The following is a 25756-nucleotide window of genomic DNA, read 5'->3' as shown; positions in this document are numbered from 1 at the left end:
AGCTGGGAATGGTTGTCCTGAGAAGATACAATAACCATTAAAAAAAAAACAAACACAAACCCCAAACAAAAACCTAAACATAAAATACAAATACAGAAGCAACAGGACATTGTTAATAATAATACTAAAAGACAGAAACACACTGTTGTTGTTAAAAAGAAGTTTTCAAGTATTATTCCAGATCCAATTTCAATCCTACTCACAGGAGAAAAATGCCCAGAGATAAGGAAGAAGAGTCCACACCAAAGTGTAGTTTTAATAGCATATGGGCACGGTGAACAGACCCATCCTTGCACCAGCTATTTTCAGAAGTAAAAAGATCTCAACAGAAAAGCATCATTCTGATCAGCATCCAGAGGAAGATGTGCGTTACTGGAAACGGCTGCTTCGTTCCTTGACGCCAGCAGCCGCCGCGTGCTGCATCGTTTGTGCTCCATTAACAGCTCACAAGACATTGTGTGTTACAACTTTTGAACAGCAAAGTGTAAATCCTGCTCAGAAAATAAGGCATACTTAAAAACAACATGGAAGCTACAGAGGTAACTTTGGATGCCACCTTCTCCTTCTCGATTTACAGAACAAAACAAGGGGTCCCGCTCGAGGTTTGTCAGCACCAGCTACCAGATTATGATCGTGCAAGTTTGGTGGGAGTGGGTGGGTGGCTTGACTTGGCATTTCATTTTATTGGGTTTTTTAAATGATACTTGGGACTCTTCCTGAATGAGCTCTGCAGAAGGCATGAAAATAACCCCCCCGTTTTTCCCTATCAGTGACACCAGTGTTCCCCTTCATCAGGGGAAATTTTTCCTCATCTCCAAACTAACCCTCCCCATCCCTACCCCCCTATCCAGAAATGCCTCCATATTGCTACAACTTGTCCAAACAATCATTTTTTTAAGATTGCTCCTTCCAGTAAAGCTGCTGTATTCTGGTTTAAATTACAGCTTTTTCTACATTTTTCACCAGTGTATGCATGCTGGAGAACAGCTGCATGGCAGAGGTACCTATTTAGCACACAGCATCAAAAAAACCAAAACCAAACCAAACAACCCCAACCTCCCCCCCCCCAAAAAAAAACCCCCACACCCAACCCCACAACAAAACAAACCCAAAAGGAATAAAAAAACTAAACCAGTGTGTCCTACTGGCTGCTCTACATCCAAAGCACTGTTTGGTCTTCTGATATAAAACACTACAGAAGTAACATTAGCAGAAGTCTGTTCTGCTTCAAGTATTACCCCAACTTTAAATGTGATTTTTCAAATTCTTGTGCAATTCTTTCTTGTCATTTCATGTGAATAAAAACATCAATACCACTCAACTAAGAAAAGAAACTCTACTACTTCCACTCTTAACACTGCACAGATGGCAGAAGCTTTAAGTTGAAAGAGCTGCTCAACGGATGGAGCTTTCATCTGAAGTGGATATTAACATGATTTCTAGCCCAAATGCAATGGGATAGCAACAAAACATCAGACTACCAGCCTGAAGTTACAAATATACACTGACAACTTCCTTCTTAAATATTAATGGCTCTTGAAACATCTATCAGACACTTTTAAACAAAACATTTCTATTTTAAGTCTAAGGATTTTTCTTAAGTTTCTTCACAAGTAGTGCAAATACACTCCTTATTCTTAGGTCTTCCCAAGATATGGCTGGTTTGTGTGTGTGTGTGTTTGATTTCTTTTTGTGTTCTTGACTGAAGTGATACAGGAACACTGTAGTCATGAGGATGGAATGCAATGTTTGCTGGACTTTCTTGGAACAAAAAAAAAAAAAAAAAGAAGAATAAAAATCTACCTTATTGATGCACAGCTGTAAAATCCCACTAATTAAAAAGTTCACACCAGATTACCTGATGCAAAAGTTATTGATTCCCTGCTATGGGAGGGAACTGAGAAGATTCCCCTGAAAACTTAGAACTGTACAAGCAGTGTAACAGGTATCTGTCCCATCTCTACAGACTACAAGTATTCAGTTCTTGAATCGTGTTTGTTCACAAATGTGATTGAATTTCCTGAGAAAGAAAAAAGAACAAAGAGTTAAAATGTAAGAGAGCTCTCAGAAGTTAGGCAACAAAAGAATCAGCATTTTTCACAGGATGTTTTCAGTGTTGAACAGTTTAAAGCAAAACATTTACAGGCTAAGATATCTTTTTTTTTCCAGAACCTGCTTGGATGGTACTCTACCACCATGTTACCTGTAACAGGATTTTCAACATCTCTCCCTCCTAATCCTTGTTAATTTTATTATGCATACAGAAAACCAGTTATTAAAAGCATTCCTCTGTACTTCTGCATACTTCAAACCCAGAAGGCAATTAAAACAGGAATCGGCAATTAATTTTGCCCTGTGAGACATAAGTAATTTTTAGTAGACAGCATTACACAAGCCACTAAGAACAAAAATTAACCAGTCTAATAATATATTTCAACATAAACATGTTCTTGCACTGGTTTAGAATCAGCTTCTGGGAAGAAAAAGAAGTTTTTCTCATGCTACTGTATTATTTCCTTTGGGAATTAAATAGACAACACAATTTTGTACAAAGCAGTTCTTGCCAAGTCTCAACAACATCCAACTACTCATTCTTTGTTTTCTCTTACTTAGCTTGTCCAGTCCCTGATCCAGAACTGAAACTCAGGTGTTAAGTGTGAATAAATAGATACATGTGGAAGAGATGATGCAAGAAGACCATAAATTTTCTCCCTGTTGCTGAATTAGATCAAAGATTAGAAGGAAACCTTGCTTACATAACCAAAATACTTTGCAAAAGTTTAGCTCCATAAGAGAACCAAACCCAAACTTAACCATACATCTATGAATGGCATGGCAGGGTTGTTTGGTCTTAGGGATTTTAGGAACTAAGAGCAGCAGCCAGTAAAGGTCTAGGCACAGCTCATGCTTTAAAAAAAAAAAAAAAAAGAAAAAGAAGAAAACAAGGAAAAAAGAGGAAAAAACCCTGAGTCATTTCTGTTCTAGATGGAACTATGCACCATGACACAACCAAAGACAAATGATGAGTACTTGGATAGTGCGTTAAGTCTCTAACACAGCAACCCGAAAATTTCTCTGGGAACACAGTCAGTCCTACACTGTGAAGTCAGGGTGCTTTGAATTGCACCTGCAACTTAAATCCCAGATGGTTTTTGAAAGTGATTTGGTAAAATCCTCTGAATTTCTAAGAGATTGGGAATGAATATTTTACAAGTCTTCCTTATCATCTGCTTGCCTGAGCTGTACAGACCGGTTACTTTCAACCTATGCTACCTGAAATATTAAACAAATGATGCCAAGTGTATGTTGATGGCAGCATTAGGAAGACACTGCAGCCTCTACTGTTCATTAAAGCAGTTTCACAATAAGGGGGTAACAGCTCCTCTATCTGCAATTGCACTGAGTGCTATTCATAAACCAAGAAGGATTTTTCTACCTGCCTTGGAACCAGTTCACTCTGATGTAAATAATTTGTGTTTTGTCATGTGAGTCTTCAATATTTTTCTTACCACACATACCTCTGTTTATAAGAATTTGTATTGCTTATAAGTGGCCTTGAATTTCATTAATCAAGGACCTTGATTTATTTTTGGCTGGCTATTTCTCAGGAATGACCAGATACCAGGAGTCCACGTCCCCTAGCTGTATAAATACACTTGAGAGCTAGAGGGTTAATCTCTTTTCAGGCTCAGTATTTCATTTTCACTGTATGCCAGATTGCTTGGGTCTGAGGCATAAGACCTCAAAACATCCCCAAACCCGGGAGCTGCCAAGCCACACCGGGTTCCTAATGTTACGTGTTCCAAACTTCTCTCGTTGTAAATTACTCCCATCGACTTATCCCTTCAAAGTCTGCTGCACTTCACTAGAAGAGTCTCTCATAGTTTCAAATGGAAATTGCCCAGGGATAATTACTGCACAGACAGTTTTTAAGAAGCACCCAGACATGAGAAAATGAGATGCTGCTTCAGTGGGAGAACAGGAATGAAGGGGGAGCTGTGGGTGGACAAGACTTAAGAAGTGTCAGCAGTGGGTTACATCAACTTACCAGTGCCAGTGCCGTCCTTCTGACGGGCACAGAGTTGTGTTATAAAGAAAAAGGACCCCAAAAACCCTCAAAGCTCACCCAACTTTGCCTACACTGCAGCAGTGTTACTCATGCAATTTCTGACACTTCAAAGGTCGTGCTTTTTTGTTGGTGGTGGGTTTTTTTTAAGAAGAAACCAACCCCCAAAACTCCTCCCAAACTAACTTACATGGCATGATGTGCTTTGACCTGAGTCCGGCAGTTGCGTCCCCAGTAGCAATCAGGACGTGATGTGACAGTCACTACAATAAGAGCAAATAAAAAGCTGCATTTACTACCAAAGGTATTAAATAAGGAGATGCTACTGATGGTTACTCAGAGCAGGCTTTGTAGAGAAACAAGACATAACTGGCAAGAAAATGACAGCAAGCTATAGCACCTTTCTAGAAACAAAGCAAGCGCTCAGTGAAGGACAAAAATTCATCCTGAACATTAGGCTCATACAGACTTAAACCATGAAAGGATTTGGTTCTAGGGGCTGTCAAGTGACATTTTACCATTCAGTTTAACAAAGGTGGGCTTTACAAAACTGGGCATATGTCTAGGTGCATTTCCATACAGAATTAAAGGGTTACACTTGAGTAGTTTGTTGGTTTTCCTCCACTTTTACATACATTGTAACTCAGCTGTCCAGCAGGCCACTACACTGAAATTCAAACTCATACCAAGGAGAAGGAAGGCAAGACTGGCTGCCTCTCACTAGGCACAGCAGCAGAAGCAGAGTTCTCAACAGTTAAAAGCAGGGAAGCTGTTGCTAACAACAGGAACTAAGTGGAAAAAAAAGTAACATTTAAAAGAAGACTGTTGGAAGAGCTTCTGTTCCCAACAGATTTAGGGCTGAGGGAGGCACAGTTGCTTGCATGCTATTTGATACTAAAACTGTAACTGTAAACAGATTTAGAATTAATTTTTGAAAACATTCTTGTTCCTAGCTGAGAGTTAGTAAAATGTGAAATTGTTCAGGAGGAGCATCATTTTATATATTTCAATGGGAAAATAAATGAAATTATAGCAACTAGTTCCTGTTGACTATATTCTGGATTTTACTGAATTCCTCTTTTCACTATGCAGATATTTATTCTGCAGATGAGAAATCACACAGAAAGAAAAAGCTTCTGTTAGGGAGTCTGACAGTAATTATATGCAAGCTTAGCAGCTGACAGATAACGCAATCAGCATTAAGATATTAGCCCTGGGCTAAAGGAAGGTGCTAAAATTCCAAGGATGCAAGGAAAAAAGCTGACTTTAACTCTTTAAATGACTTTTCTCCCTCTGTGCAAAGCAATCCTCACCTGGCAATTCAGCAACAGGAATATTCTGCCTGTACTGGTAGGCAAGTTCTCGAAAGCTGCGAAGGCCACAACAGTAGCAAAGCACCGTGTTCCCAGTGACTCTGTAATCTGGGGAGGAAACCAGTTTGTACATCATGTCAGTGTGAGGCTTGAGAAATCAAATTCAACAAAACTCTTGTGATGGCACTGGCTATGCACACAGAACTTCAAACCTCTTGATAATAGTGCTGAGTTGTAAGTGTAACCAAAAAAATGAGTCTAACACATACCTGACAACATAAAAACACCTCTTTGAAGAGCTAAGAGACTTTCATTTAACATATTTTTCCATGTCAAACCCCTGGATGCCAGGTAATCCTGTAAAGAGAAATTTAAGGGCTTAAATTAGAAAAGCCTCCAACATTAAAGAGTGACCAAACCATTTACCCCCTCAATATTTCCAAATCTAGATCTGATCAGGTTTTCAAAATGGATTAATGCTGATTACAAGTAAAACCTCAGTATCTGTAACTTAATTAGCATGATACTTTCAGATCACCAACAAAACCTTCCACTCAGTATCTTTCATTTTCTCCCCAAAGAAGATCCCCACTCATGTCAAAAGGAATCCAAATAGTTTCAATGCAGTCACTCATTTACCTTAAATTAAGACTTAATCCAGTTTACTAAATTTAGATAACTCAGTTGTGGTACAGGCAAAATATTTTCTATGCAACCTAGTATGAAATGTAACTTGTCTGGGAAAAAGAAAAACCAAACATTTAATAAGCCTTCTTTTCCTAGCACATTTTTAGATTTTTTCCTCCTCTTCATTAGTATTTTCTCTGTTACACTTTAGACACCAGATTTCCTAACTGCTTCACACAAGTAGAATTCTTTTGTGATCTAACAATCAAACATATCTGATGCTACAGTGTGTCTGTCAGTCATTTAACCTCAAATTCAAAGTTATGTCTAGAATTTTGGCCTTTTTGGGACCTGTCAGACATACACAGGGGAGAAATTAAACACTGGGATTGCACAAACGTGGTTGTTTCCTTGTTGTTAATTTGGGTGGTACAGGAAGAGCTGATGCTAAATAGAAAACATGTCTATAATACAATACTCTCTTACAGAGAGACTGAAAGACCCAGATTATCACCACAAAATGCTTCCAGTCTAGACAGAGTTGTAACTTTGGTCCAGTTGAATGTTTAGGGCTCATTAAATTTGCCTTTTAGTGAGTCAGTGCTGCCACCGTAACCGTCAGGCAGCCCATCACTGTCGTTTCACAAAGGAGTAAGTCTTAAACCTTGTACATTTATTATTATACACACATATCCACAATGATTTTTAAACCTACCTTCAGGATATCTGACTCGTAGTGGTTGTTATTTAGGACTCCATCTAAACACTTATCACCAAGATTTATTTCTAATCAGAAGAAAAAGAAGAAGAAGAAAAAGAGTCAGTGTCTCTTCCTCCAATCCGATGGCCGTCACATTTCTGAAGGTTCTTGTATCCAGAAATAATGTCTACTGACTTATGGAACACCCAAAGGAATCACAGAAACACAGAATGTTAGGGGTAGGAAGGGACCTCCAGAGATCACCGAGTCTAACCCCACTGCCAGAGGGACAGTATTCCAGGTGTGGTCTCACCATGACAGAGTAGAAGGGGAAGAGAACCTCTCTAGATCTGCTAAACCAGGTGATATATAATGTCCAGTAGTAATCAAAACCAAGATGTTGAGCTTTTACAATTCCACCTTTAGCCCACAAGCACTCCTAGTGATCTGCACAAAATTAACAGTGCTATTAAAGCATATTTCATTAGCATCAAACTGCAGCCAACTCATTTCAACTGTTCTAATGGGTTTTTTAAAAAAGTGTCTAAACCCTTGAGTTTCAGAGGGCTGCATGTTTAAGAGGGCAATGACCTTTTCTAATCATAGCATCACACAATGGTTTGGGTTAGAAGGAACCTTGAAGATCTGCTAATTCCAAACCCCCTGCCATTGGTAGGGACATCTCCTACTAGATCAGGTTGTTCAGGGCCTGATCCAACCTGGCCTTGAACACTGCCAAGCTTAGAGCTTCCACAACTTCTCTGGGCAACCTGTTCAAGTGCCTCACCACCCCTCACAGGAAGAGCTTCTTCCTAACATCTAATCTAAATGGAGCTTTTTCCAGTTGAAGCTGTTATTTTTTGTCCAGTAAGATTCCCTTACTAGGCTGGAATATACCATAATACCATAATACTTTTTATATGGAAAAACCTTGTGCTCAACAGGTATAGTTTTCAAGCCCAATGTGGTATGAAGACAAGATGTTAAATCTTCTCAAAGTTAAGACACATACCACTTGAGTTTTTTTGTTCGTCATGCAAAGGCACAGCATTTGTTTCCTTTAGCATGACTGTGCTGAAAACTCATCTATTTCATTTCTTAAGTTACCTAAAGACAGACAGACATTATTGTAAACTGAGCAGGCTCATAAGAAACAGATTATTCTGCAGTACCACAGAATGGTGCCAAACAGCCAAAGCATGCCATCCGAGTGCAGCCCCAGTACAAGTGACAGAAGGGTTGCAGACAAACTGTACCTGTAAAATAATAAAGAAAGCACCTGTAAGGACCTGAACACAGCAAAACTCAACAGTTATTGTTCTTATCAATCAGTAACAAGAGAGCCCTGATAAACTTGGTTAAAAGTACTACTTTAAAAGAGAAAGTACATTCTAGAGGAATAACAAGTTTTATAAAGGAAGATTCCTTCCTGCTGTCACTACAAGAGCCCAGATAAAGAATACTGAAATGATGAAGGCTCTTCAAAGTATACTTCAGTTTAACTAAAAATAATGAGATATTCAGTTCTGTAGCTAGGATTAAATAAATACATTAAAAAAAATGCACACACATTGCTGAGGAGCAACATGAGGATTCTGTTCACGCTCTGCTCTTCGGTCAGGCATTGGCTGAAAGCAGCAGGTGCATATTACATGACTTCCTTGAGCAGGACACACATATTCCTGGACAGCTAAATGAATTAAAAACAGAAAGAAAGAATAAAGTTATAAGACTGAACAATCTACACATTTCCAATCTGGATCAGGAATATTAGCAACATGAAACCCTAAGTAACAAGCAAGCAATGTAATTTTTATGGAGATCCTAAAAAGGCAGAAAAATGGCATTTACACTTCCAAACTTTCAAACCTCACAGTGTTTGTAAAGACACCTATGTGAAGTGGTGCTACACTCACAGTGCTGAGCGTTTGCTTAGTTCCCAACAGCTGTGTGAGTTGTAGTGTTTTAGTATCACACTAGTGAGAAGAATTCACCACGCTGACCTGCAGGGAAGTTGGCAGATGTAGATGGTGCATCTCCCAGTGCTTGCATTCCCCCTGCTTCTGTCTCTTGGCCTGTGCCAGGCAGAGTTGGAACAGAGTGTCTTCGATACCCTGGGCACTGTCTGCACACTATATATGGTTGGCTGAAAGGATAAAAAAATCAGGTCACAAGAAATCCAACCCAACAAATGCAAATAAACTTGTATCTCTATGCTAAACAGGGTTGATCTAAACTTTCAAAGTTTAAATTTGGTAGTTCTTTATCCAGTAACATATGGAAGTTAGCACCTCACAGCTGTGAAGCTGCTGTAATTGTACCAAACAGGAACACTGCATTTTGTAGCATTCTCGAAGCAGTGGGAAAAAAAAACCATCCACAATCAAAAAGCCAAAAAAGGTAGAGTGGTTGAAAGTAAGATGAACAAGATAGGAACAAAGCTGGAGTAATTATTTACATGAAGAGTTCTTCTGTTCCACTCTAGACCTACAGTAAAAAATGTTTGCTGTAGAAAAACAGAGGAGACGTTTTGGTGCCTGGGAATCCCTAGGCCAAGCATCAGCTGCTTTCAGTAGCATACATCTGGTGAAAGCAGCATTCCAAATACACTCATTGCAGCTGCACTCATGGGGTCACAGACTGTTTTATCTCCTCTAAGATGATACCAGAAAAATGTTTTCTCTGAAGCAGCAGCAGCCAATTTGTAACAGGAAAAGGTAATTTAACACATCTTGCATGAAGCTGTCACACATTTCAGGGTAGGACTGTTGCTCATAAACTGAATCTTGCTGGAGTTCTAGGAAATTCTAATTTAAATTTTTTTCCCTTTTATTGTCTGCTCAAGGTTCAGTAGGATGGTCACTAGAATGAACTTACCTGAAAACAAAACCCAAGATTTCTTCTGGCAGTCATGGAAAACCAGTCAGCAGTAACAGCTTGTGAAACTAGCACCGTTTGTGGGGTTGTGCATTCAAACAGAAGTGAATCCAATTCAGCACAAAACTTAGACATACCTGATATCTGAAGATTCACTATCTACATCTGACAACTCTAGTAAGTCTTCAGAACTTCCTTCCTCATCTGAGAAAGATCTGCGCACCTTAGGCTGCAACATGTCTTGAGTAATTTTGTTTCTAGCATCCATGCTGCGGACGTCATCTTCATTACGACATTTATCTGACACGAGAAGCAAATTCAAATTTCAAGAGAAAAGAACAACTCACATCCCTTAGCCCTGTGTTTGTGTTTCCATAAAACTTATTTCTGGATAACAGAGTTCTAGATGATCACAGTCAAATTACCTTCTCTTGTTAACAGGGACGTTATCAGGCAACTTAACTTTGATCATGGCCTCTTGAAAGCAAAGCTTAAATCCAATCCCCATTAAAGTACATTTTTCAGAAGTATCCGAGTTTAGGTGGCCTAATCAGTCAGTATGACATAACTGATAAAACTGAGCCCTTCTCATGATTAAGTAGCAAAATGAAATGAAGAATTTTTAGCATATCCAATTATGGTTTTAAATAAGCTTTCATTTCTCACTCAGTATTTAAAGTATTCCTGCAAGTTACGACGACACATTAAACGCACTTGTTTTCCTCCAGCCATGTCAGAGAAATCAACAGAGTAATGAAACATGCATAGGAATTTAAGAGACAAGAGTTTGTGCACACATCAGTTATGCAGCTAAGGAAAGGGTAATCAGACACTGGAATGAACTGCCCAGGGAGGTGGTGGAATCACAGTCTCTGAAGGTGCCTAAGGAAAGGTTGGATGTGGCACTTAGTGATGTGGTCTGGTTGATGTGGTGGCATTAGGTCATAGGCTGGTACAGATGATCTGAGAGGTCTATTCCAGCCTCAATAATTCTGTAACGTGGGAAATACTGAGCAGATTCTATTCTACAGGCTGCACAACTTGCCTGGGTGCTGAATCAGATAAGCTTCGACCAAGTTGTTCAATATGTGATTTTTACAAATACGTTCTACTGGACAACGACAAGTTGGACATAGAGAAGATCTTTCCATCCATCCTGAGTAGCAGGCAGCACAAAAAGTATGCATACAAGGCTGCAGGCTGGAAAACACAAACATGAAAATAATGAGAGAAATGCAGTTATAAATGTACATCTTTCATTTTTCAGACAGGTTCATAACACTCAAAAAACACTGCTTAGCATTGACTTGACTTTGTAGACTGGGGGAAAAGGAAGGAGACTCAGATGGGCTTATGAAAACCCTAAATATCCTGGCCTCAAACAGTTGCCACTGAACTCCTTACATCATTCTGACAGGATCACAGCCCTTTGTCAGTCCTACATACCTTACACAATCATGCAGCAGTTCTTGGCAGATAATGCAAGTTAATGTTTCCTCCATCTTATCTGGTTTCACATTCGATGTTTTTGCATCTTCAGAGCCAATTTTAATTATACATTCACTTGGAGCTGCTGGTGAAAGATTTGGACAAGCATCTTCATCTACAAAGGCAGAAGATTCCACAGGATATAGGTTTTGAAGTGTTTTTAAAAAAAGAGCTGAAAGATACAGACTGATTCACTGCTCACTGGCAGTGGTTCCATTAAAGCTCCTTGCTTGCTGCTACTGAACGCATCATTTTCACTGGACAGTAAGCCAATAAGAAGCAAGAAAACTGAAGGACTGATGACTCAGTTGTGGAGGGTGGAATGGGGGAGAGAGGGGGGTTAGTTTTGCTTTTCTAATTTCACACAATAGTAAACCATAAAATAACATTGTGAGGAGGAAAAGTGTTACCTATTGCCTAATTACACAACCTTTGAAGACCCTCTAGGTGTGATGTGTGTATTTTGCATGTATTTCATATTAATAAAGAAAAATAAGTGCAGATCCTTATGTTTCTGTTAATCCCACTGCACTCCTATGAATTACAAAATTAAACTCCTGTCCATTTTTCAGTTTTTTACATTAACTTTCAGCAATACAGAGAACAACACTGTAGTATACTAGCCTCCTTTCATTTTCTTCTTGGCAGGTTCCAAACCTTCCTCCTCCCCTGTCCCTTGAGAATCAGATTCTGTATTTTCTTTGTCAGTGATTTCTGAAGTGATTGCAGAAGTTTCAGTGTCCATATCCAGCTTTTCACGTTCACCATGCAGCGCACTCAGACCCACAGATTCTGAGACGGGGAAAGCAGGCACAGGAGTGAAAACTGAGGGTTGTGATCCTGCAAAATTAAACCAGAAATATGAACATACATATTCACATGTCCCCATACAGATATGGGACATGTGAAAACAAAAGTTACTTTGACACTGATGATGCACACAGGGGAATCCGAACACCTGAACAGAAAAAGGTGGAGCAAAAAAAGCAATGTTTGTATAACTGTACTTAATGTATTCTGAGCCAATCTGACTAATTGGAAGACCTGGGGGATAAATGAGCTATTACTTGTGTAAACCTACTTCAAATCCCCATTCCACTTTAAATGGTATTTATTCATAGGACTATTATCCACACCAGGTCTTCCTGGCAAAGATACCAGGCAAAGGGCTTATGCAATATTGATCATGAATAACAGGTCAGGCTCACAGCACAGGGCAAAGCTTTGTTTTCTCAGGAGCATGTTTACAAGTCCCCATGAACTGTTGACAAATGTCACTTTATACAGAGCTGTTCTTGCCCCAGTTCTATTTTAAGAGTTAGACAGCATTGGAGTATTACATTTATCAGTATAATGCAAGACACTAGACTAGAGATCCATGAGGGGTATTTGGCCTTAGAGCAAGGGAATGGGGGCTGGTGAATGGCAGCAGTTTCTTGGAGTGACTGCATGAGCACTCATATCTTGCTTTGTTACATGAACCACAGAGATTTGCTATGTTTTCACCAATGCTCCACTACAAAAGTGCTCTGCAAAGATTGGTTTGGGATTTATGTGCATTTTCTGCCCCTCTGAGAAACTCTCACAACTGTCTTCACTCATCTGCCAGGATTTACCCTGCCTATTCATAAAGTTAAAATGCACATATCCACCTGGTGTTTTCACTAGGACTTTATAAAGCAAATGCTAAAGACCCAGATAGGGGTAAGAGATTAATCTATACAAATTCAAAAGTGGAATAACTGTTGACGGGATATCAAATTTTAAATACTTGACACAATTCTTACCAGATGTAGAAGGATTATCCTGCTGAACAGATGCAGACTCAGTAAGAGAGGTAGAAGCAGCATTAAAGAGGTTAGATGTAGAAGTAGATGGCTGTGGTTCCTCATAGCAAGACTGAGTAGCTGACAGTGATGAGGTAATTTGTGTCTCATCATTACTTCTTCTGGTACTTGAGGTATCTTTGGTCACATGGCATTGGTTTTCTACATTAACTTCTACATTTGGAAAGGAGGAAGAGGGAAGAAAAAGATCCATGACAGTCACCACATCATGGCTTCAAAGTTTCAAGGAATCAAATTCAAGAGGGTTATGCCAATAAGTGGAGCTCAGCTCCTCTTCACAGATCTTGAATTCCTTCCTTACCTACTGGTTCTTGAGTTGCCTCATGTTTCGTGTTTAAGGATTCATAAAGATAAGCAACATCTGAAAGAGATTTAAAAATACTAATCAGAAACTCTAGACACATATTCACTAATCTTAACCTCACATAAACAACTTCAGTTCATGAGTGGCTGCTTCCCCAAAGTGCCTGACAATGGAAGAGGCAAATGAGGAGTCACCTCCACAGTACAGTGTTAATATTTCTACTTAGAAGGCAATTAGGAACAGCACAGCAAGAGCTCTTCCCAGGAAACCAGGCAGAGCAGTTTTTATGTGATGTGTCAGCCATGGAACCAGAGGCTTAATCTTTTCTTAAACCTAAAATCTGGTCTGTGTCAGAGCAAACTGTTTTTCACTGATACTCAAATGAAAGCTCTTTGAAGAAGTTACTTTTTCTGTGCTCACTGCTGAACTTCTTCAATGAATTTTATTTCCATTCTTTTTGAGATGCATGAACTCTCAAAAACAGATTAAACATGCCATAACTTTCATCCCCAAACTAATTTAGTATCTTTTAATAAGACCATCTGGATAATATCCTCTTTCTTCTCCATCTTACTTCAACCTAATACAGTTCCAAAGATTCCCTTAACTTCATGGGTTTTTTTTACTCCCTCCAGCCACCTAGAAGAAAATAAGATACTGTTGGTTTATAGCAGTACTTTTTCTGACCAGAAGTTGATGGGCTGTCTTCCTTCAGAACTATTCAGAACAGCCAAATACACATATCAAATCTAAATTCTCTCTCTGCCTTTGAAGATGGAGAAGCTGTAAAAGCAAAACTGGAGGCTTGGTAATTCCAGTATTTGTTAACCCAAACGAAAATCAGCAGTTTGGTTCACTACAAAGTACCTGGAAAATCTGTGTGAATTCTTCCAAGTAGCACAAACTGCAAGAGTGCCACCTTAGAAAGGATTTGTGAGATAAATGAGCCATAAAGATGTCTGATACAGCTTATGCCTGCTTCCTGTAACATTTACATCAGACAGCACAAACCTGTCTCGTGTCAGCATGGAAATTAACAGCAGCTTTATGAAGAATTGCAGTAGTGAGTATGCATCTAGAATACTTTTGATAAACAGTTCATATGTCTGTTATTATACAAAATAAATGCTAAACGCAGTTTTGTGGTTTATATTAAGTATCAGGCTGTAAAGGGTACCTAATACTACACCCTCCCATTTCCCAGTACATGCAATTAGCTTCACAACAACAGGGGAGCTCACGACCATACAAAGTCTGTCTGTTTGCCTTAAAAGTTCCACCTCAGAGCTAAGAACATACAGCAGATGAGAATCAACATTTAAAATGCCTCTTTCATCTAAAGCCTTTCCCAGAAAGCCACTGCTTTCTACTAAAATTTAAATACTACTCCCTCCACACTTAAAAGCAGAATGGCAAGCTAAAGGACAGAGCAGTCAGCTGGGGCATAATAATACACATGTAAAAACAGAGCTTGCCCATTCCCTCTCTCTCCCCACCTTTATCAAAGTTGAAACCCATCTGTTATTTCATAGTAACAAGCAATTAAATTCCTTCTGTAAATCCTTTCAGTCAGCGTTGGATTTAATGATCCTGTATCACTGCAATGAAATGGTATGAACTGAAAAGGTATGACATGAAAATTTTGCTGCCTCCATAGTTATCATTTCCCAAATCACTTATTAACATCTTTAAGACAGATACAGCACAGATGATTAATCAAGTCTTTTATTAATCCCATTCCATTGCAATCCCTGAGCATTTACACCTACACCTTGGTCCCTGACTTCTACTCAGTTAACATATGAAAGAACATTACCTCCTGCCCAGCATCAGCTAGGCTTACTTAAAAACCTTTGAGGAAGGATCCCCATTAGCTTTCTTTTCTGACCAAAAAAAACAAAAATCCCCCACTAATTGTGTTATTTCAATTACATCACCCTGAAAATAATTATAGGTGAGGCATGCTTCTTCTTTAAGACCACACAAATATTCTTCCAGGTTTACTAATTCCACTTTTACTGTAGGGCTTTCCCCACCTCTGCTTCTGTTTTGCCTCTTCCCTTTTTAAAACTGAAAACTAAAGCAAACCAAAAAGATTTTGAAGCCTTTTCTGCTGGTGCCAAAATTGTTTTAAGGTGATATATAAACACTAACTACCCCAGCAATTTGAGTTCCAAAGGAAGCATTGGGCCTGTGATAAGGACCTCATTAACTACCATTCTGCGCTTTATTTCTTCCAAAACTACTTCTAGGCACATCTCAGTTTCAGACAGTTGCTCAGACTTGTCTCTGAAAACTGGCACATCCATGACCTCTTCTATAGAGACTTGTCTTTAAACATTAGTAAATTGTCTTAAAATTGAATCATTCTAATTCAGTTGTCCTGATACTTGTTTTCTCTCATGACTCAACAAAACAAAGAATGATTTACTTACTGTTCTCTGGCTCATTTTTTCTGTAAACAACATAGATCACATCCCCCGTCTGTAAAGGGTATGTCTGCTTCTTAACTACTTTCAGTTTGTTAATTACTGTTCCATTTGTACTGGAAAGAGAAAGGAAAGATAACTTGGCATAAATGGCATAATTGTTTTCATATAAGTACATACAAGGAGGAAGGGAAAACACAAGCCACTGGCTCAGAAAAAAAGTAAACCAGGATTAGAAGGAAAAAGAAAGGTCCCAAAAATGTCTCCCAAAGACAAATGCACAGAGTTACTAGGACTGTAAAGCTCATTTGTAGCTACTGGTAAATAGATTGTAGCTGACAGACAAAGACCCCTAACATTTGGCCAATGTCTCAAAATAATTAAATGATTGTTTCTGTACAATAATCTTCATCCTTCGAATATAAAGCGGGAAAGAACAATGGCAGTTCTATTAAAAAAGTCCCAGCTTATGTTTTCCTGTTACCACTGGGAATTGGCACAAGACAACCTCATGAGGTTCAACAAGACCAAGTGCAGGGTCCTGCATCTGGGTTGAGGCAATCCCAGGCACAAATACAGGCTGGGCAGTGACTGTCTGGAAAGGAGCCCTGAGGAGAGAAACCTGGGGGTGCTGGTGGATGAGAAGCTCAACATGAGCTCTCAGTGTGCACTTGCAGCCCGGAAAGCCAATCAGATCCTGGGCAGCAGCAAGAGAAGTGTGGCCAGCAGGTCAAGGGAGGTGATTCTCCCCCTCTGCTCAGCTCTGGCGAGACTCCACCTGGAGTACTGTGTCCAGTTCTGGAGCCCCTATTACAAGAGGGATATGGATGTGCTGGAAGGTGTCCAGAGAAGGGCCATGAGGATGACCAGAGGGCTGGAGCACCTCTCCTATGAGGACAGACTGAAGGAGTTGGGGCTGTTCAGTCTGGAGAACAGAAGGGCTCCGAGGTGACTTAATTGTGGCCTTCCAGTATCTGAAGGGGGCCTACAAGAAAGCTGGGGAGGGACTACTTAGGATATCAGGTAGTGACAGGACTAGGGGGAATGGAATGAAGCTGGAGGTGGGGAGATTCAGGCTGGACATAAGGAGGAAGTTCTTCACTATGAGAGTGGTGAAGCCCTGGAATGGGTTGTCCAGGGAGGTGGTTGAGGACGCATCCCTGGAGGTGTTTAAGACCAGGCTGGATGAGGCTCTGGCCAGCCTGGTCTAGTGTGAGGTGTCCCTGCCCATGGCAGGGGGGTTGGAACTAGATGATCCTTGTGGTCCCTTCCAACCCTGACTGATACTATGAATCTCCTAAGACATTCTACAACAAAAGAACTTTTCCTGTATAGCCAAGAAGCCATGCAGCATTATTTCCCCCCCAACCCCCTCTTGCTTCAAATAGGGAAAAACCTAAATTTCAAGGTTGCTTAGATTGTTTGCAACTCAAAAGCAAGAAGTTAGTAAGAACTCCAAAACTCATGGAAGAAATTCAACTGGGGAAGATGAAAATGCAGAGCATTGCTGATTAATGGAAGCGATGTTTTATACACAAGCTATTAGTGTTTTATAACCAAGTCAAGTCATTTAAGTACAGAATAATTCCAGCTCAGTTGCAATAAGCCTCTTTCAGGGCTGCAGCAATCTACAGTTTCAGACTTCTGCCATTCAAAATCGCAGCAGTTAGCATCAAACATAAAGGAAGAGAAAATCTGCTTTTTTCTCCACTCGGTTGAACAAACTCCTACCTGAAATAACAACCAACCTCTGCTGCCACCTCCTGGAGACCACCACTTGTGCCCAGGAACTGGCAGCCTGCCTCAAACCAGTTACTAGGGCACATGGGCAGTTATTCAGAAAGAAGCAACTTCCCTTCTTCCCATGATTTCTCTTTTAAAAGGCAATCTTTTCATTTAGTAACATGAACAGAGAGAGAAAGCTAGGACTTCATACTGCTGGCCTTTTCGGACAGAAAGTTGAAGAATTAAACTAACAAGTCAAAAGGAAAAGTGAGTCCTTGTGAATGACTATACAAGTCTTTGTCAAGGTATCAGTTCTTGCTCTTATCTCTGCAGCTGCTTTCACTATCTACATGGTTAAATCAACTAATTCAATATAAATAATGGGATACCAAAAAATTAAAATGCTACTTAAAGCACCAAGAAAGAAACAAAATCTTTGGGTCACACTGATATTAGGTCTATGGAAGAATCTTCAGCAAGGAACCTATTTTAAACTTGTCTTTTTACTTCAGATGTTGACTAGGCTGAAAGACACAAGCACCAAGGAATCAGCAGAAAAAAAGACATCAGTAAAAGAAAGTTTAGCAGTTAAGAGGGAAAAAAAAAGGGATTTCAGGCAGTCTGTTAAAAACTGTTCTCATTTTTAACACTGATGCTAGTGATACTAAAGAGGTTACATAGAAGCAAAACTTGCACCTCCTTTAATTGTCAAAGAAACAGTAAGAAGTAAACCCATGCATTTTAACCCCCACTTCCCAAGCCCACCCATTATGCAGAACTGATAGGAACAGCTACATTTCACTCACACCAGGCTTGCTTTTGAAGGTGAACAAGATACATGTTGCAAGATACTGTGGTATCCTTCTGAGATAAATGCCAGTCTGCTACTTTTGAGTAATTACAAGCACCCATTCAGGACAAGAATGTATTTCATGGTAAAGGTTCTGGATTAATAGCTTGAGTAGTTATCTGTTACTTGAATACATATTACCCTGAACACGTCAAATTGAAGTGAGTTTTGAATTTTAGTGAGCTATAGGATCCTTTTTGTCATTCTTCATCCTTTTAAAATTCACAGAAGTCTTTCTGACTGGTTGGGTGAGGAAAATTTAGTAGCAGAAAGGACACCAACACCACCTGAAGATCAGCCTCCTATTTACCCACAGAGAGGCATCTGTTTGCCTGTCACAAGTATCAACCTCGTGTAAAGAGTTTTATGGTCCAAGATATCACTTAATACTTATAATCCTTACTATGAAATAAAAAATCCTAGAAGAAAATGAGATGAAGTCTCTAAAAAAAGTTACCTCAGCTGTGTTTAAAACTCCTTTTTTAAAATGGAGACTCTTACAATTGCTTTCACTTAGGGCAAGCCAACTGGCTCCCAACTGTGTTAGGTCAGCTTGTATAATTTCTTGTCTTTCAAGCAGTCTAAAGCAACCAGTGCTTGGTTTGGAAAACAAAGCAGAAACATATCCCCAAAGAGGGTGAGTCTGTGAATATTTTATTGTACTATTTGCTAACTCTTGGCTTTTCTTACGTGCAAACCTCTATTAACTCAACAGCTTTCTACACATTTTTCCACCTGAAAAATTTATGGTAATTGTTTCCAAAGCAGATCCAAGAACTCATTATGCTATCAGGAAGATAAAAAAACCACAGAGAGGGCTCTCTACATACATTTAATGATATCCTTTAGTTTAACTACACACAGAAACAAAGTCCACTCAGTTTGACTGTCCTACACTAGCTGCCTCCCTCAATGCATTCCTCTTCACCAGAAAAATCTGAACTTGACCACAGCAATGTTTCCAAACTATTTTCCACTTTGGAGAAGAAAAAGCTGACATTGCAGTATGTTTCTGGGACTCTGGGCATCTGTACTGCCAATTCAAACATTCCAAAATCATCTTCTTTCAGCCAGCTCGATGTTTTGGAGCTCATCTGATATTTGGCATAAATATTGGAAGACCCAGAAGAGCCAACAGCCTTCTGCAAGTAGTCATATCAACCTGTTCAGGCTCTTGATTCAGCAAATGCTAGCCACACTTCATACCAGCCCACAGGCAAGCAGCACACAAAGAACCTTATTCCTTCTTACTAGACACACAGAAGTCTAATATGCATAAGCAGCTAATTAGTAGCACTCCATAGGTGCAGCTTTTCTCTTACACTACCATTATAACAAGCCCCACCTTTGCAGGAATGTGTCATATAGAAAATTAACTGTCATTAGGCTTTGCTAGTTTTCTGCTGGCTGCATATTCTGCCTCAGGGGAGGGGTGTGTGTGTGTAGGAAAAACATCTTCTGTAGCTTGTATTATCAGGACATTAGTCTAATTCTACCAGCCACATGCAACCAAAACGAGGGATGATTTCTCAGGCTCACTGTTATAGCTATGCTCTGAGAATGCCATGAGAGGCAAACATTGCCCAATTTGTTCCTTGAAACATCTTGAAAGTTGGGATAACATCAGAGGATGACAATTCCTAGATATCCTAGCTAGGCCTGGTATTTTTCCCTAAAATGCAGCATTCTATTCCACAATTTCTGGGAATATAAGCCCTTCAGGGATCTCTTCAGAGACCCATCCTGGTTATTTTCTCTGTCCACAACCCTCATCAAACTAGTGAATGAGATCAGAGGCACTTAGGCAGGATAGAGGAATGGGCTGGTAGGAATGTCCTGACGTTCAGCAAGGACAAGCCTAAAGTCCTGCATTTGGGACCTGCAGGGCCTGCAACAGTACAAGCTAGAGATCAACCAGAAAGGGTTCTTGGTGGATCTTATGACTAAGCATAAGATCATAGACTTTGGACTTATGCCTAGGCTTCAGTCAGCAGCATGCCCTGGCAGTGGTGAAGGCCTACAGCATGCTTGCCTCTCTTACCAGGGGTGCAATCAGCAACTCAGGTGAAGTGGTTATTATTCCCTCTACTTGGAACTCAATAGTCTACTTCTAAAATAATACATCTAGGTTTTGGGTAATTTCTTAAAAGGAAGGTCTTGATAAACTTGAGCAAGTCCAGCAGATAGCCACCAAAATGGACTGGAGCACAAGAGCTGTGAGCTAAAGGGCTAAGGGAATTGAACTTGCTTTGCTTAGGAGAAGGCCTGGTGAGCAGGGGTTCTAACAGCAGCCTTCCAGTACTTATGAGGAAGTTACCGAGAAGGCAGAAGCAGGTTCTTTACTGAGGTGACAAAGGTCGTAAAACAAAACAAGGAAGATTCAAATGGATGCAAAGGGAAAAGTAGTAAATCTAAATCACCATGAAGAGAATTAAGGTCTGGAATGAAGGCCCTGAAAGGCTACAGATCCTTGTACTTGGAGGTTTTCAAGACCTGACTAGAGAAAGACTAAACAACCTAGTCCACAACCCATCTTTGGGTGGCCCATCTTTGACAGAGTTTGAACTGACTTCCTGAGGTCTCTTCCAACCTGAATAATTCTGTATGTTCTGTTTTACTTGAGGAAATATTTTTTTGTCATGCAGAAAAAGAAGAAGAAATGTAAATATCTGGAATTTCCTCATCCTAAAAAGGACACATTTGAAAAATCACAGCTACTAACTGATCAAGAGACAGAAAAAGAGCAGAAGTGCAAAAATTCTGCTGAAACAAAAGTGTGATCTTAAGCTCATATAAGCTGCCAGTGCCCCCCCAAAATGAGCATCCCATTCAGTCAGACAGTTCAAAGGTTTTTCAGGATCTTCTTGGAGGGATTCTTGTCAAAAGCTCAGCAGGTATTTGCTGCTAACCCTGAGTTACCAGAACAATATAATTAATTGCATGCTGGTATGTTGGAACAGGGATTCAGCATGAGACCCTTCAAAACAACATGAAATTTCCTCTTTATGTATGTATTTCAATATACTTTGAAGTGTCATCTTCATCTTTGGGTAAAATGCCTTGCAGACATGAAAAGTGAGGGGAGCTGGCAAAAAAAAGTATTATTTGTTTCTTTACTGACTGCAATAACCTGGCAGAAAATGAATGTGGTTTAAAGAAGCACTTTAAAATGTCACAGAGTTCTTGAAATGTTAATAAACCAGCAGCTTTTGGCAATCTTAGACAAAACATTCTGTCAAAAATGAAGCAGATGAAAATCTGAAGAGGGTTACAATCTCCTCCTATGAAATACCCTGCCATTCAAATTCCTATCTCAGATTTTATAAAAGAAACTAGAAAACCAGCCAAAACCCACTGGTAACCACTCACAACCCCTGCAGTGCTATTTGTACTCCCATAGTAGCCTTAGAACTCTACAGCAAATAGCCTCCACCACTACAGCAAGTTCATTGGCCATCAGTATGTGAAGAAGTAGGTAATTAACTTTATATACTAAAGGTAGTTCCACTAAATGAGCTTAGCCTTTTAACAGTAGTTCCAGTGAAGTATGTGCTTATGTCTTTCTATATTGAGGGCTTAAGTTGTCACAGCCCTAACACAACAGAAACACACAGACAAGAATCATTCTGGTTAAACAAAAGTGAAATCTAGGAAATGTATTTTAGATTGAACAGGCTCTAATCCCCATTTGACATGCCCATCACAACTGCTAGACTACCACAGTACTTATCCTATATACACTATGGATACTTTGAATACCAGAAAGTAGTATAACAAGTACCAATTTTTGACTTCACATCTTTTTATGCTTTGAGATCATCACTAAGTATTTTCTTCCCTACAGAAGTGTCCTAAATGAGGCACACTCATGCTTGTGGCTTTTAAGAATGCTGGCATTGCTTTTTTCACAAGTCTAAAGAAACGTGCTACAGAACTATTACATCAACCAGTAGGCTATGAATTCCTTTGTAGGGGAAAAAAAATATTTAGGAAGAGCCAAAAGCTACCCCAAACTTCAATGTAAAGGGAGGGGGAAGAAACAAAAGAAAGAAGCATTTACTATTGATGCCTTGAGCAACACACAAGATTTTACTTTGCAGACTAAAAAGAAGATAAAAGTAGAAGCTCACAGAAGAACGAACCTTGTATCTTCCAATGACACTTGACCAGATTCTTCATCCACTATGATTTTACAGTGATCTCCAGACACCAACTTGTTGCCAGGGAAAGATAAGTCACAACCTTAAAAAGAAAGCAGATTTTCCAGTGTGCTTAAAAATACACATTACACAGACAGATCAGCATTCTACATAGCTATAAATGCACCACAAACTGACTTGTACATCTGCAATAGTTCAAAACTTCTACTGGCATATAAGCAGCAACAAAGTCTAGTATGTGATATATAATAGCAGTGGAGACATAGCCCCCTGTGCTCATACAAGCTTATTCCAACCATTTCAAGATGGTTTAGCTGCCTTTTTTCCTCTTAATGCTAGGCTTTAAAGATGGAAATCACATCACAATTACTCTGTTCTAGGGTGGTACAGAGATACATTCACGCATATTTCAAGTGTCCAATCTAAATTCTAGAGGCATACATCACAGATCACCCAGCTCTTTACCCAGATCACTGAAACACTCTCACTGGGTTTAAATTCTGCATGGTTCTGGTGTATGGGAGGGAAGTAGAGGGAACGAAGAACTAGTTATTAACAGCATCAGTGTTCTATGCTTAAATATTTTTCTTTTGTTTTTAAATAGGAAGATTTTCCTCATCTCTGTTGACAGCAATAGTACATTAATGAAGCTGAAGGGAGATTAAAAATCTAGAAGTGTAAAGGCAATGTTGACATGGTAGAAACCTCCCTACCTATAACCCCAGGACTCTGAGCAAATCTAGTATTTTTACTTCACTTTAACAGTGAATTTTCATGGCAGTGGTCAAGGTGCCCTACTCATCCCTCCCAAGTGACTGAATGTACTTGCTTACACAGAAGTTATAATTAACCAACGTGATTCACTTCCACCTACTCACACTGTGGGTACACTGCAAGAACAACACATCCAGAAGGAAAGTAGTAGCTACTATGCACACTGCTGGCAGCTTATCACTAGTCTACTTCTAATATTCAAGGAACAATCCACAGCTAACAGGGTTAACTGTTCCCACACAACTTCTGACGCTAATAAGCCCACTGAAAGTAAGTGGACTACATTTTTCTCAGGAGCATGACAACATTTCCATTCAATCCCACAGTCAGACTTTTACATGGGAACAGGCAAGACAAAATGCTCTAAACAAACATCCACAAGTGCTCCACAAGATTTTCTAAATACCACTTAGAATTTTTCTAACATTAGATTTTCTAAATAACACTTAGAAAATACCCAAAGCTTGGGTGCTTATTTTATTAATCCATTAGGAAACAGTTATGGAAGTGATGCAATATGCAAGAATTCCCTTTTTTTTTTCCTCTTTCCCTGCAAGATAATCCTTAACTAGATCTCAGTTTGAAGCAACTACCTACATCTTAGGCAGTGATAAGCAATCCAAATGTATATTACTAAAATGTACACAGGCAAAACATTTTTCCTGCAATACATTATCTGAATTCCTTAAAAAACTATAGCATCTAGCTACAGTGTTTGTTCAAGACTGTTTACAGAATGTGACTGGTCAGTCAAATAGCCTGAACTGATGAAGAAGAAACTGAAAATTAGTGCTGCCAGGGCAAAGTGAGAAAAAAAATTTAAAACACTGTAATGACTGTTTTAAATACAGTAAGCAGGGAATCCTTCAAAATAAAGGCAAGTTATAAAAGCCCTAGACTCTGGGAATAAAGCTTTCAAGTGCACTCTCAGAGAAACTTTCAGTAATTGCTGGCAATCTTTACGTGGCCAGAAGAATTAAGGGCTTTTATGCGGGTGTTTTCTTTCCTGTGAAGTACAATATTTTGCATTGCAGTTCCAACTTATTTCAACCACAGAAACGAAAAGAAAACATAGATAGGTCTGATACACAGAAACTCTTCTGAACCAACAATCGTTTTTTCTCATTTGTACAGTCACAGAAAACCTAAAACGTATATTCACTTTTAAACGTGCACATGTCACGAGCTGGTAAGAAAAGGTCAGCGAGAAACTTCCTCTTCACAAACAGCCAGAAGGTAAATTACGAAAAAGGGACCACCTGCCGAGCACATCCAGCCAGTTGAAAGCACCAAACCCAACTAGTCTAAGCCACCCCCTTCCGACGTTTGAAAGGCCATGAGAGGGTATGGCTGCTGTCCCCGAACACCGCGCCCTACGCCGGCGCAGCGTGTCCCTGTCCCACCTTTCTTCCGACCAATTGTCCATTCTCTTTTCAGCAGCAGGACGTGCGGCTCAGCCTCATCAGTACCCAGCCGGATCAGCTTCCCCCAGGGCTGCTGCTGCTGGCTCTGCTCGCCTCCTTCCGAGTGCTCCATTTGGATTCACATCTGACAAAAGCAAACAAAGCGAACCCAAACCCCACCATTACACAGCACCCGGGGAAGGAAAGGGTTCGCTCGGGGCCGACAGCCGTGACTGCAGCCCCCTACCCTTTCCCGAGGGCGAGGGCCAAGCCCTGCGTGCCACCGCCCCGCAGCCTCTCACAGCCCAGGGGGCTCTCCCGGCCCCTACCCTGCCCGTTTCCTTTTGTGTGGAGATGGAAAGCCCTCCCCCTAGGCCACTCGGCCCCCCGCAGCCAGCCCACCCCCTTCCCTTCGCCCCCACCCTACAGAGCCTCTCCCCGCCTGAGGGGGAGCGGGATGGGGCGGCCTGCCTCCCCCTCCTCCGCTCACTTCTCTCCCCAACTTTCCGTCCTCCGCCCTCGACGGGTCCCGCTCCCCCGGCGGAGAGGGGCGGCGAAGGGAGGGGAGGGGAGGGGGTGCCGCGCCCCCAACTCCCCGCGGCCGCCTCCGCCCGCCCTGCTGGCCTCGGGCCCCCTCCCCGCGGCGCCGGCCCTTACGCCCAGTCCCGCAGCCGAGGCGGCTCCTGTCAACAGACATTGCCACCATCAGCTGATCAGGGCTGGGCAGGGCCAGGCCTACCATTGGAGGCGGCCATAGAGAACGCACAGGAGGGAGAGGCGGAGGCGGACCTTCCGCCGCCCACCACCGAGACAGAGGGGCCAGAGAGTCCTGTTTTCCGAGGAGGCAGGGGCGCGCCGCGGTACACAGGGAAGAGAACGGCGGGAGCGAGGCTCCACCACCGGAGACGCCAGGGCGGACATCTTGTGTGAGGGCGGGCTCGCAAGCCGGACAAGGCCCTCGCCGCCATTTTTGTTACGGGCGGATCTAGCGCCTCACAGCGAGTTGTGTGTGCCGGCCGCCGGCTGAGCTCGTTTAATCGGTCACATATAATGAAAAATAATTGTGATTTTATTCTTCGATGTTCAAGAGTTACTAGTTTGCCGGCAGGAACTTGTTGTTCCAGGGACATGCTTTAGAGGGAAAGTTCACACCGAGGCAGGTTCAGTGTCTGCTTCTGAGGGTTCATGGCTGG

At 40.8% G+C, this 25756-nt stretch overlaps 1 protein-coding gene across 2 annotated transcripts; it reads right to left on the bottom strand.

Moving 5' to 3' along the window:
* Positions 1 to 1091: 1091 nt before the first annotated feature.
* On the bottom strand, positions 1092 to 25272 carry CHFR (checkpoint with forkhead and ring finger domains). Of its 2 annotated transcripts, none has more exons than XM_054172944.1 (18): positions 25221 to 25272; positions 24564 to 24708; positions 22369 to 22468; positions 15658 to 15767; positions 13220 to 13279; positions 12859 to 13071; positions 11696 to 11911; positions 11030 to 11186; positions 10629 to 10783; positions 9721 to 9883; positions 8710 to 8852; positions 8277 to 8396; positions 7879 to 7962; positions 6722 to 6792; positions 5649 to 5736; positions 5380 to 5487; positions 4257 to 4329; positions 1092 to 2020 (listed from the first exon to the last, which is right to left on the bottom strand). In XM_054172944.1, exons 2-18 carry the CDS (start codon positions 24694 to 24696, stop codon positions 1978 to 1980), a joined length of 2037 nt encoding a protein of 678 aa, XP_054028919.1. In that variant the 5' UTR covers positions 24697 to 24708; positions 25221 to 25272; the 3' UTR covers positions 1092 to 1977. The 2 variants fall into 2 exon arrangements, with proteins under 2 accessions (XP_054028919.1, XP_054028918.1); XM_054172943.1 differs by lacking the exon at positions 25221 to 25272 and adding an exon at positions 25054 to 25187.
* Positions 25273 to 25756: the final 484 nt, after the last annotated feature.

Source organism: Dryobates pubescens, chromosome 25 (assembly GCF_014839835.1).
Source record: "Dryobates pubescens isolate bDryPub1 chromosome 25, bDryPub1.pri, whole genome shotgun sequence".
NCBI lineage: Eukaryota > Metazoa > Chordata > Aves > Piciformes > Picidae > Dryobates > Dryobates pubescens.
This window is presented reverse-complemented; position numbering and strand designations above follow the sequence as displayed.

Coding starts and splice junctions, on each gene's coding strand:
- CHFR (XM_054172944.1), bottom strand. CDS start 24,696: ATGGAGCACTCGGAAGGAGGCGAGCAGAGCCAGCAGCAGCAGCCCTGG. Junction 13,280..15,657: donor AAAAAATGAGCCAGAGAACA/GTAAGTAAATCA, acceptor AATCTCTTTCAG/ATGTTGCTTATCTTTATGAA. Junction 6,793..7,878: donor CTGTTTGGCACCATTCTGTG/GTACTGCAGAAT, acceptor TCTTCTGATTAG/AAATAAATCTTGGTGATAAG.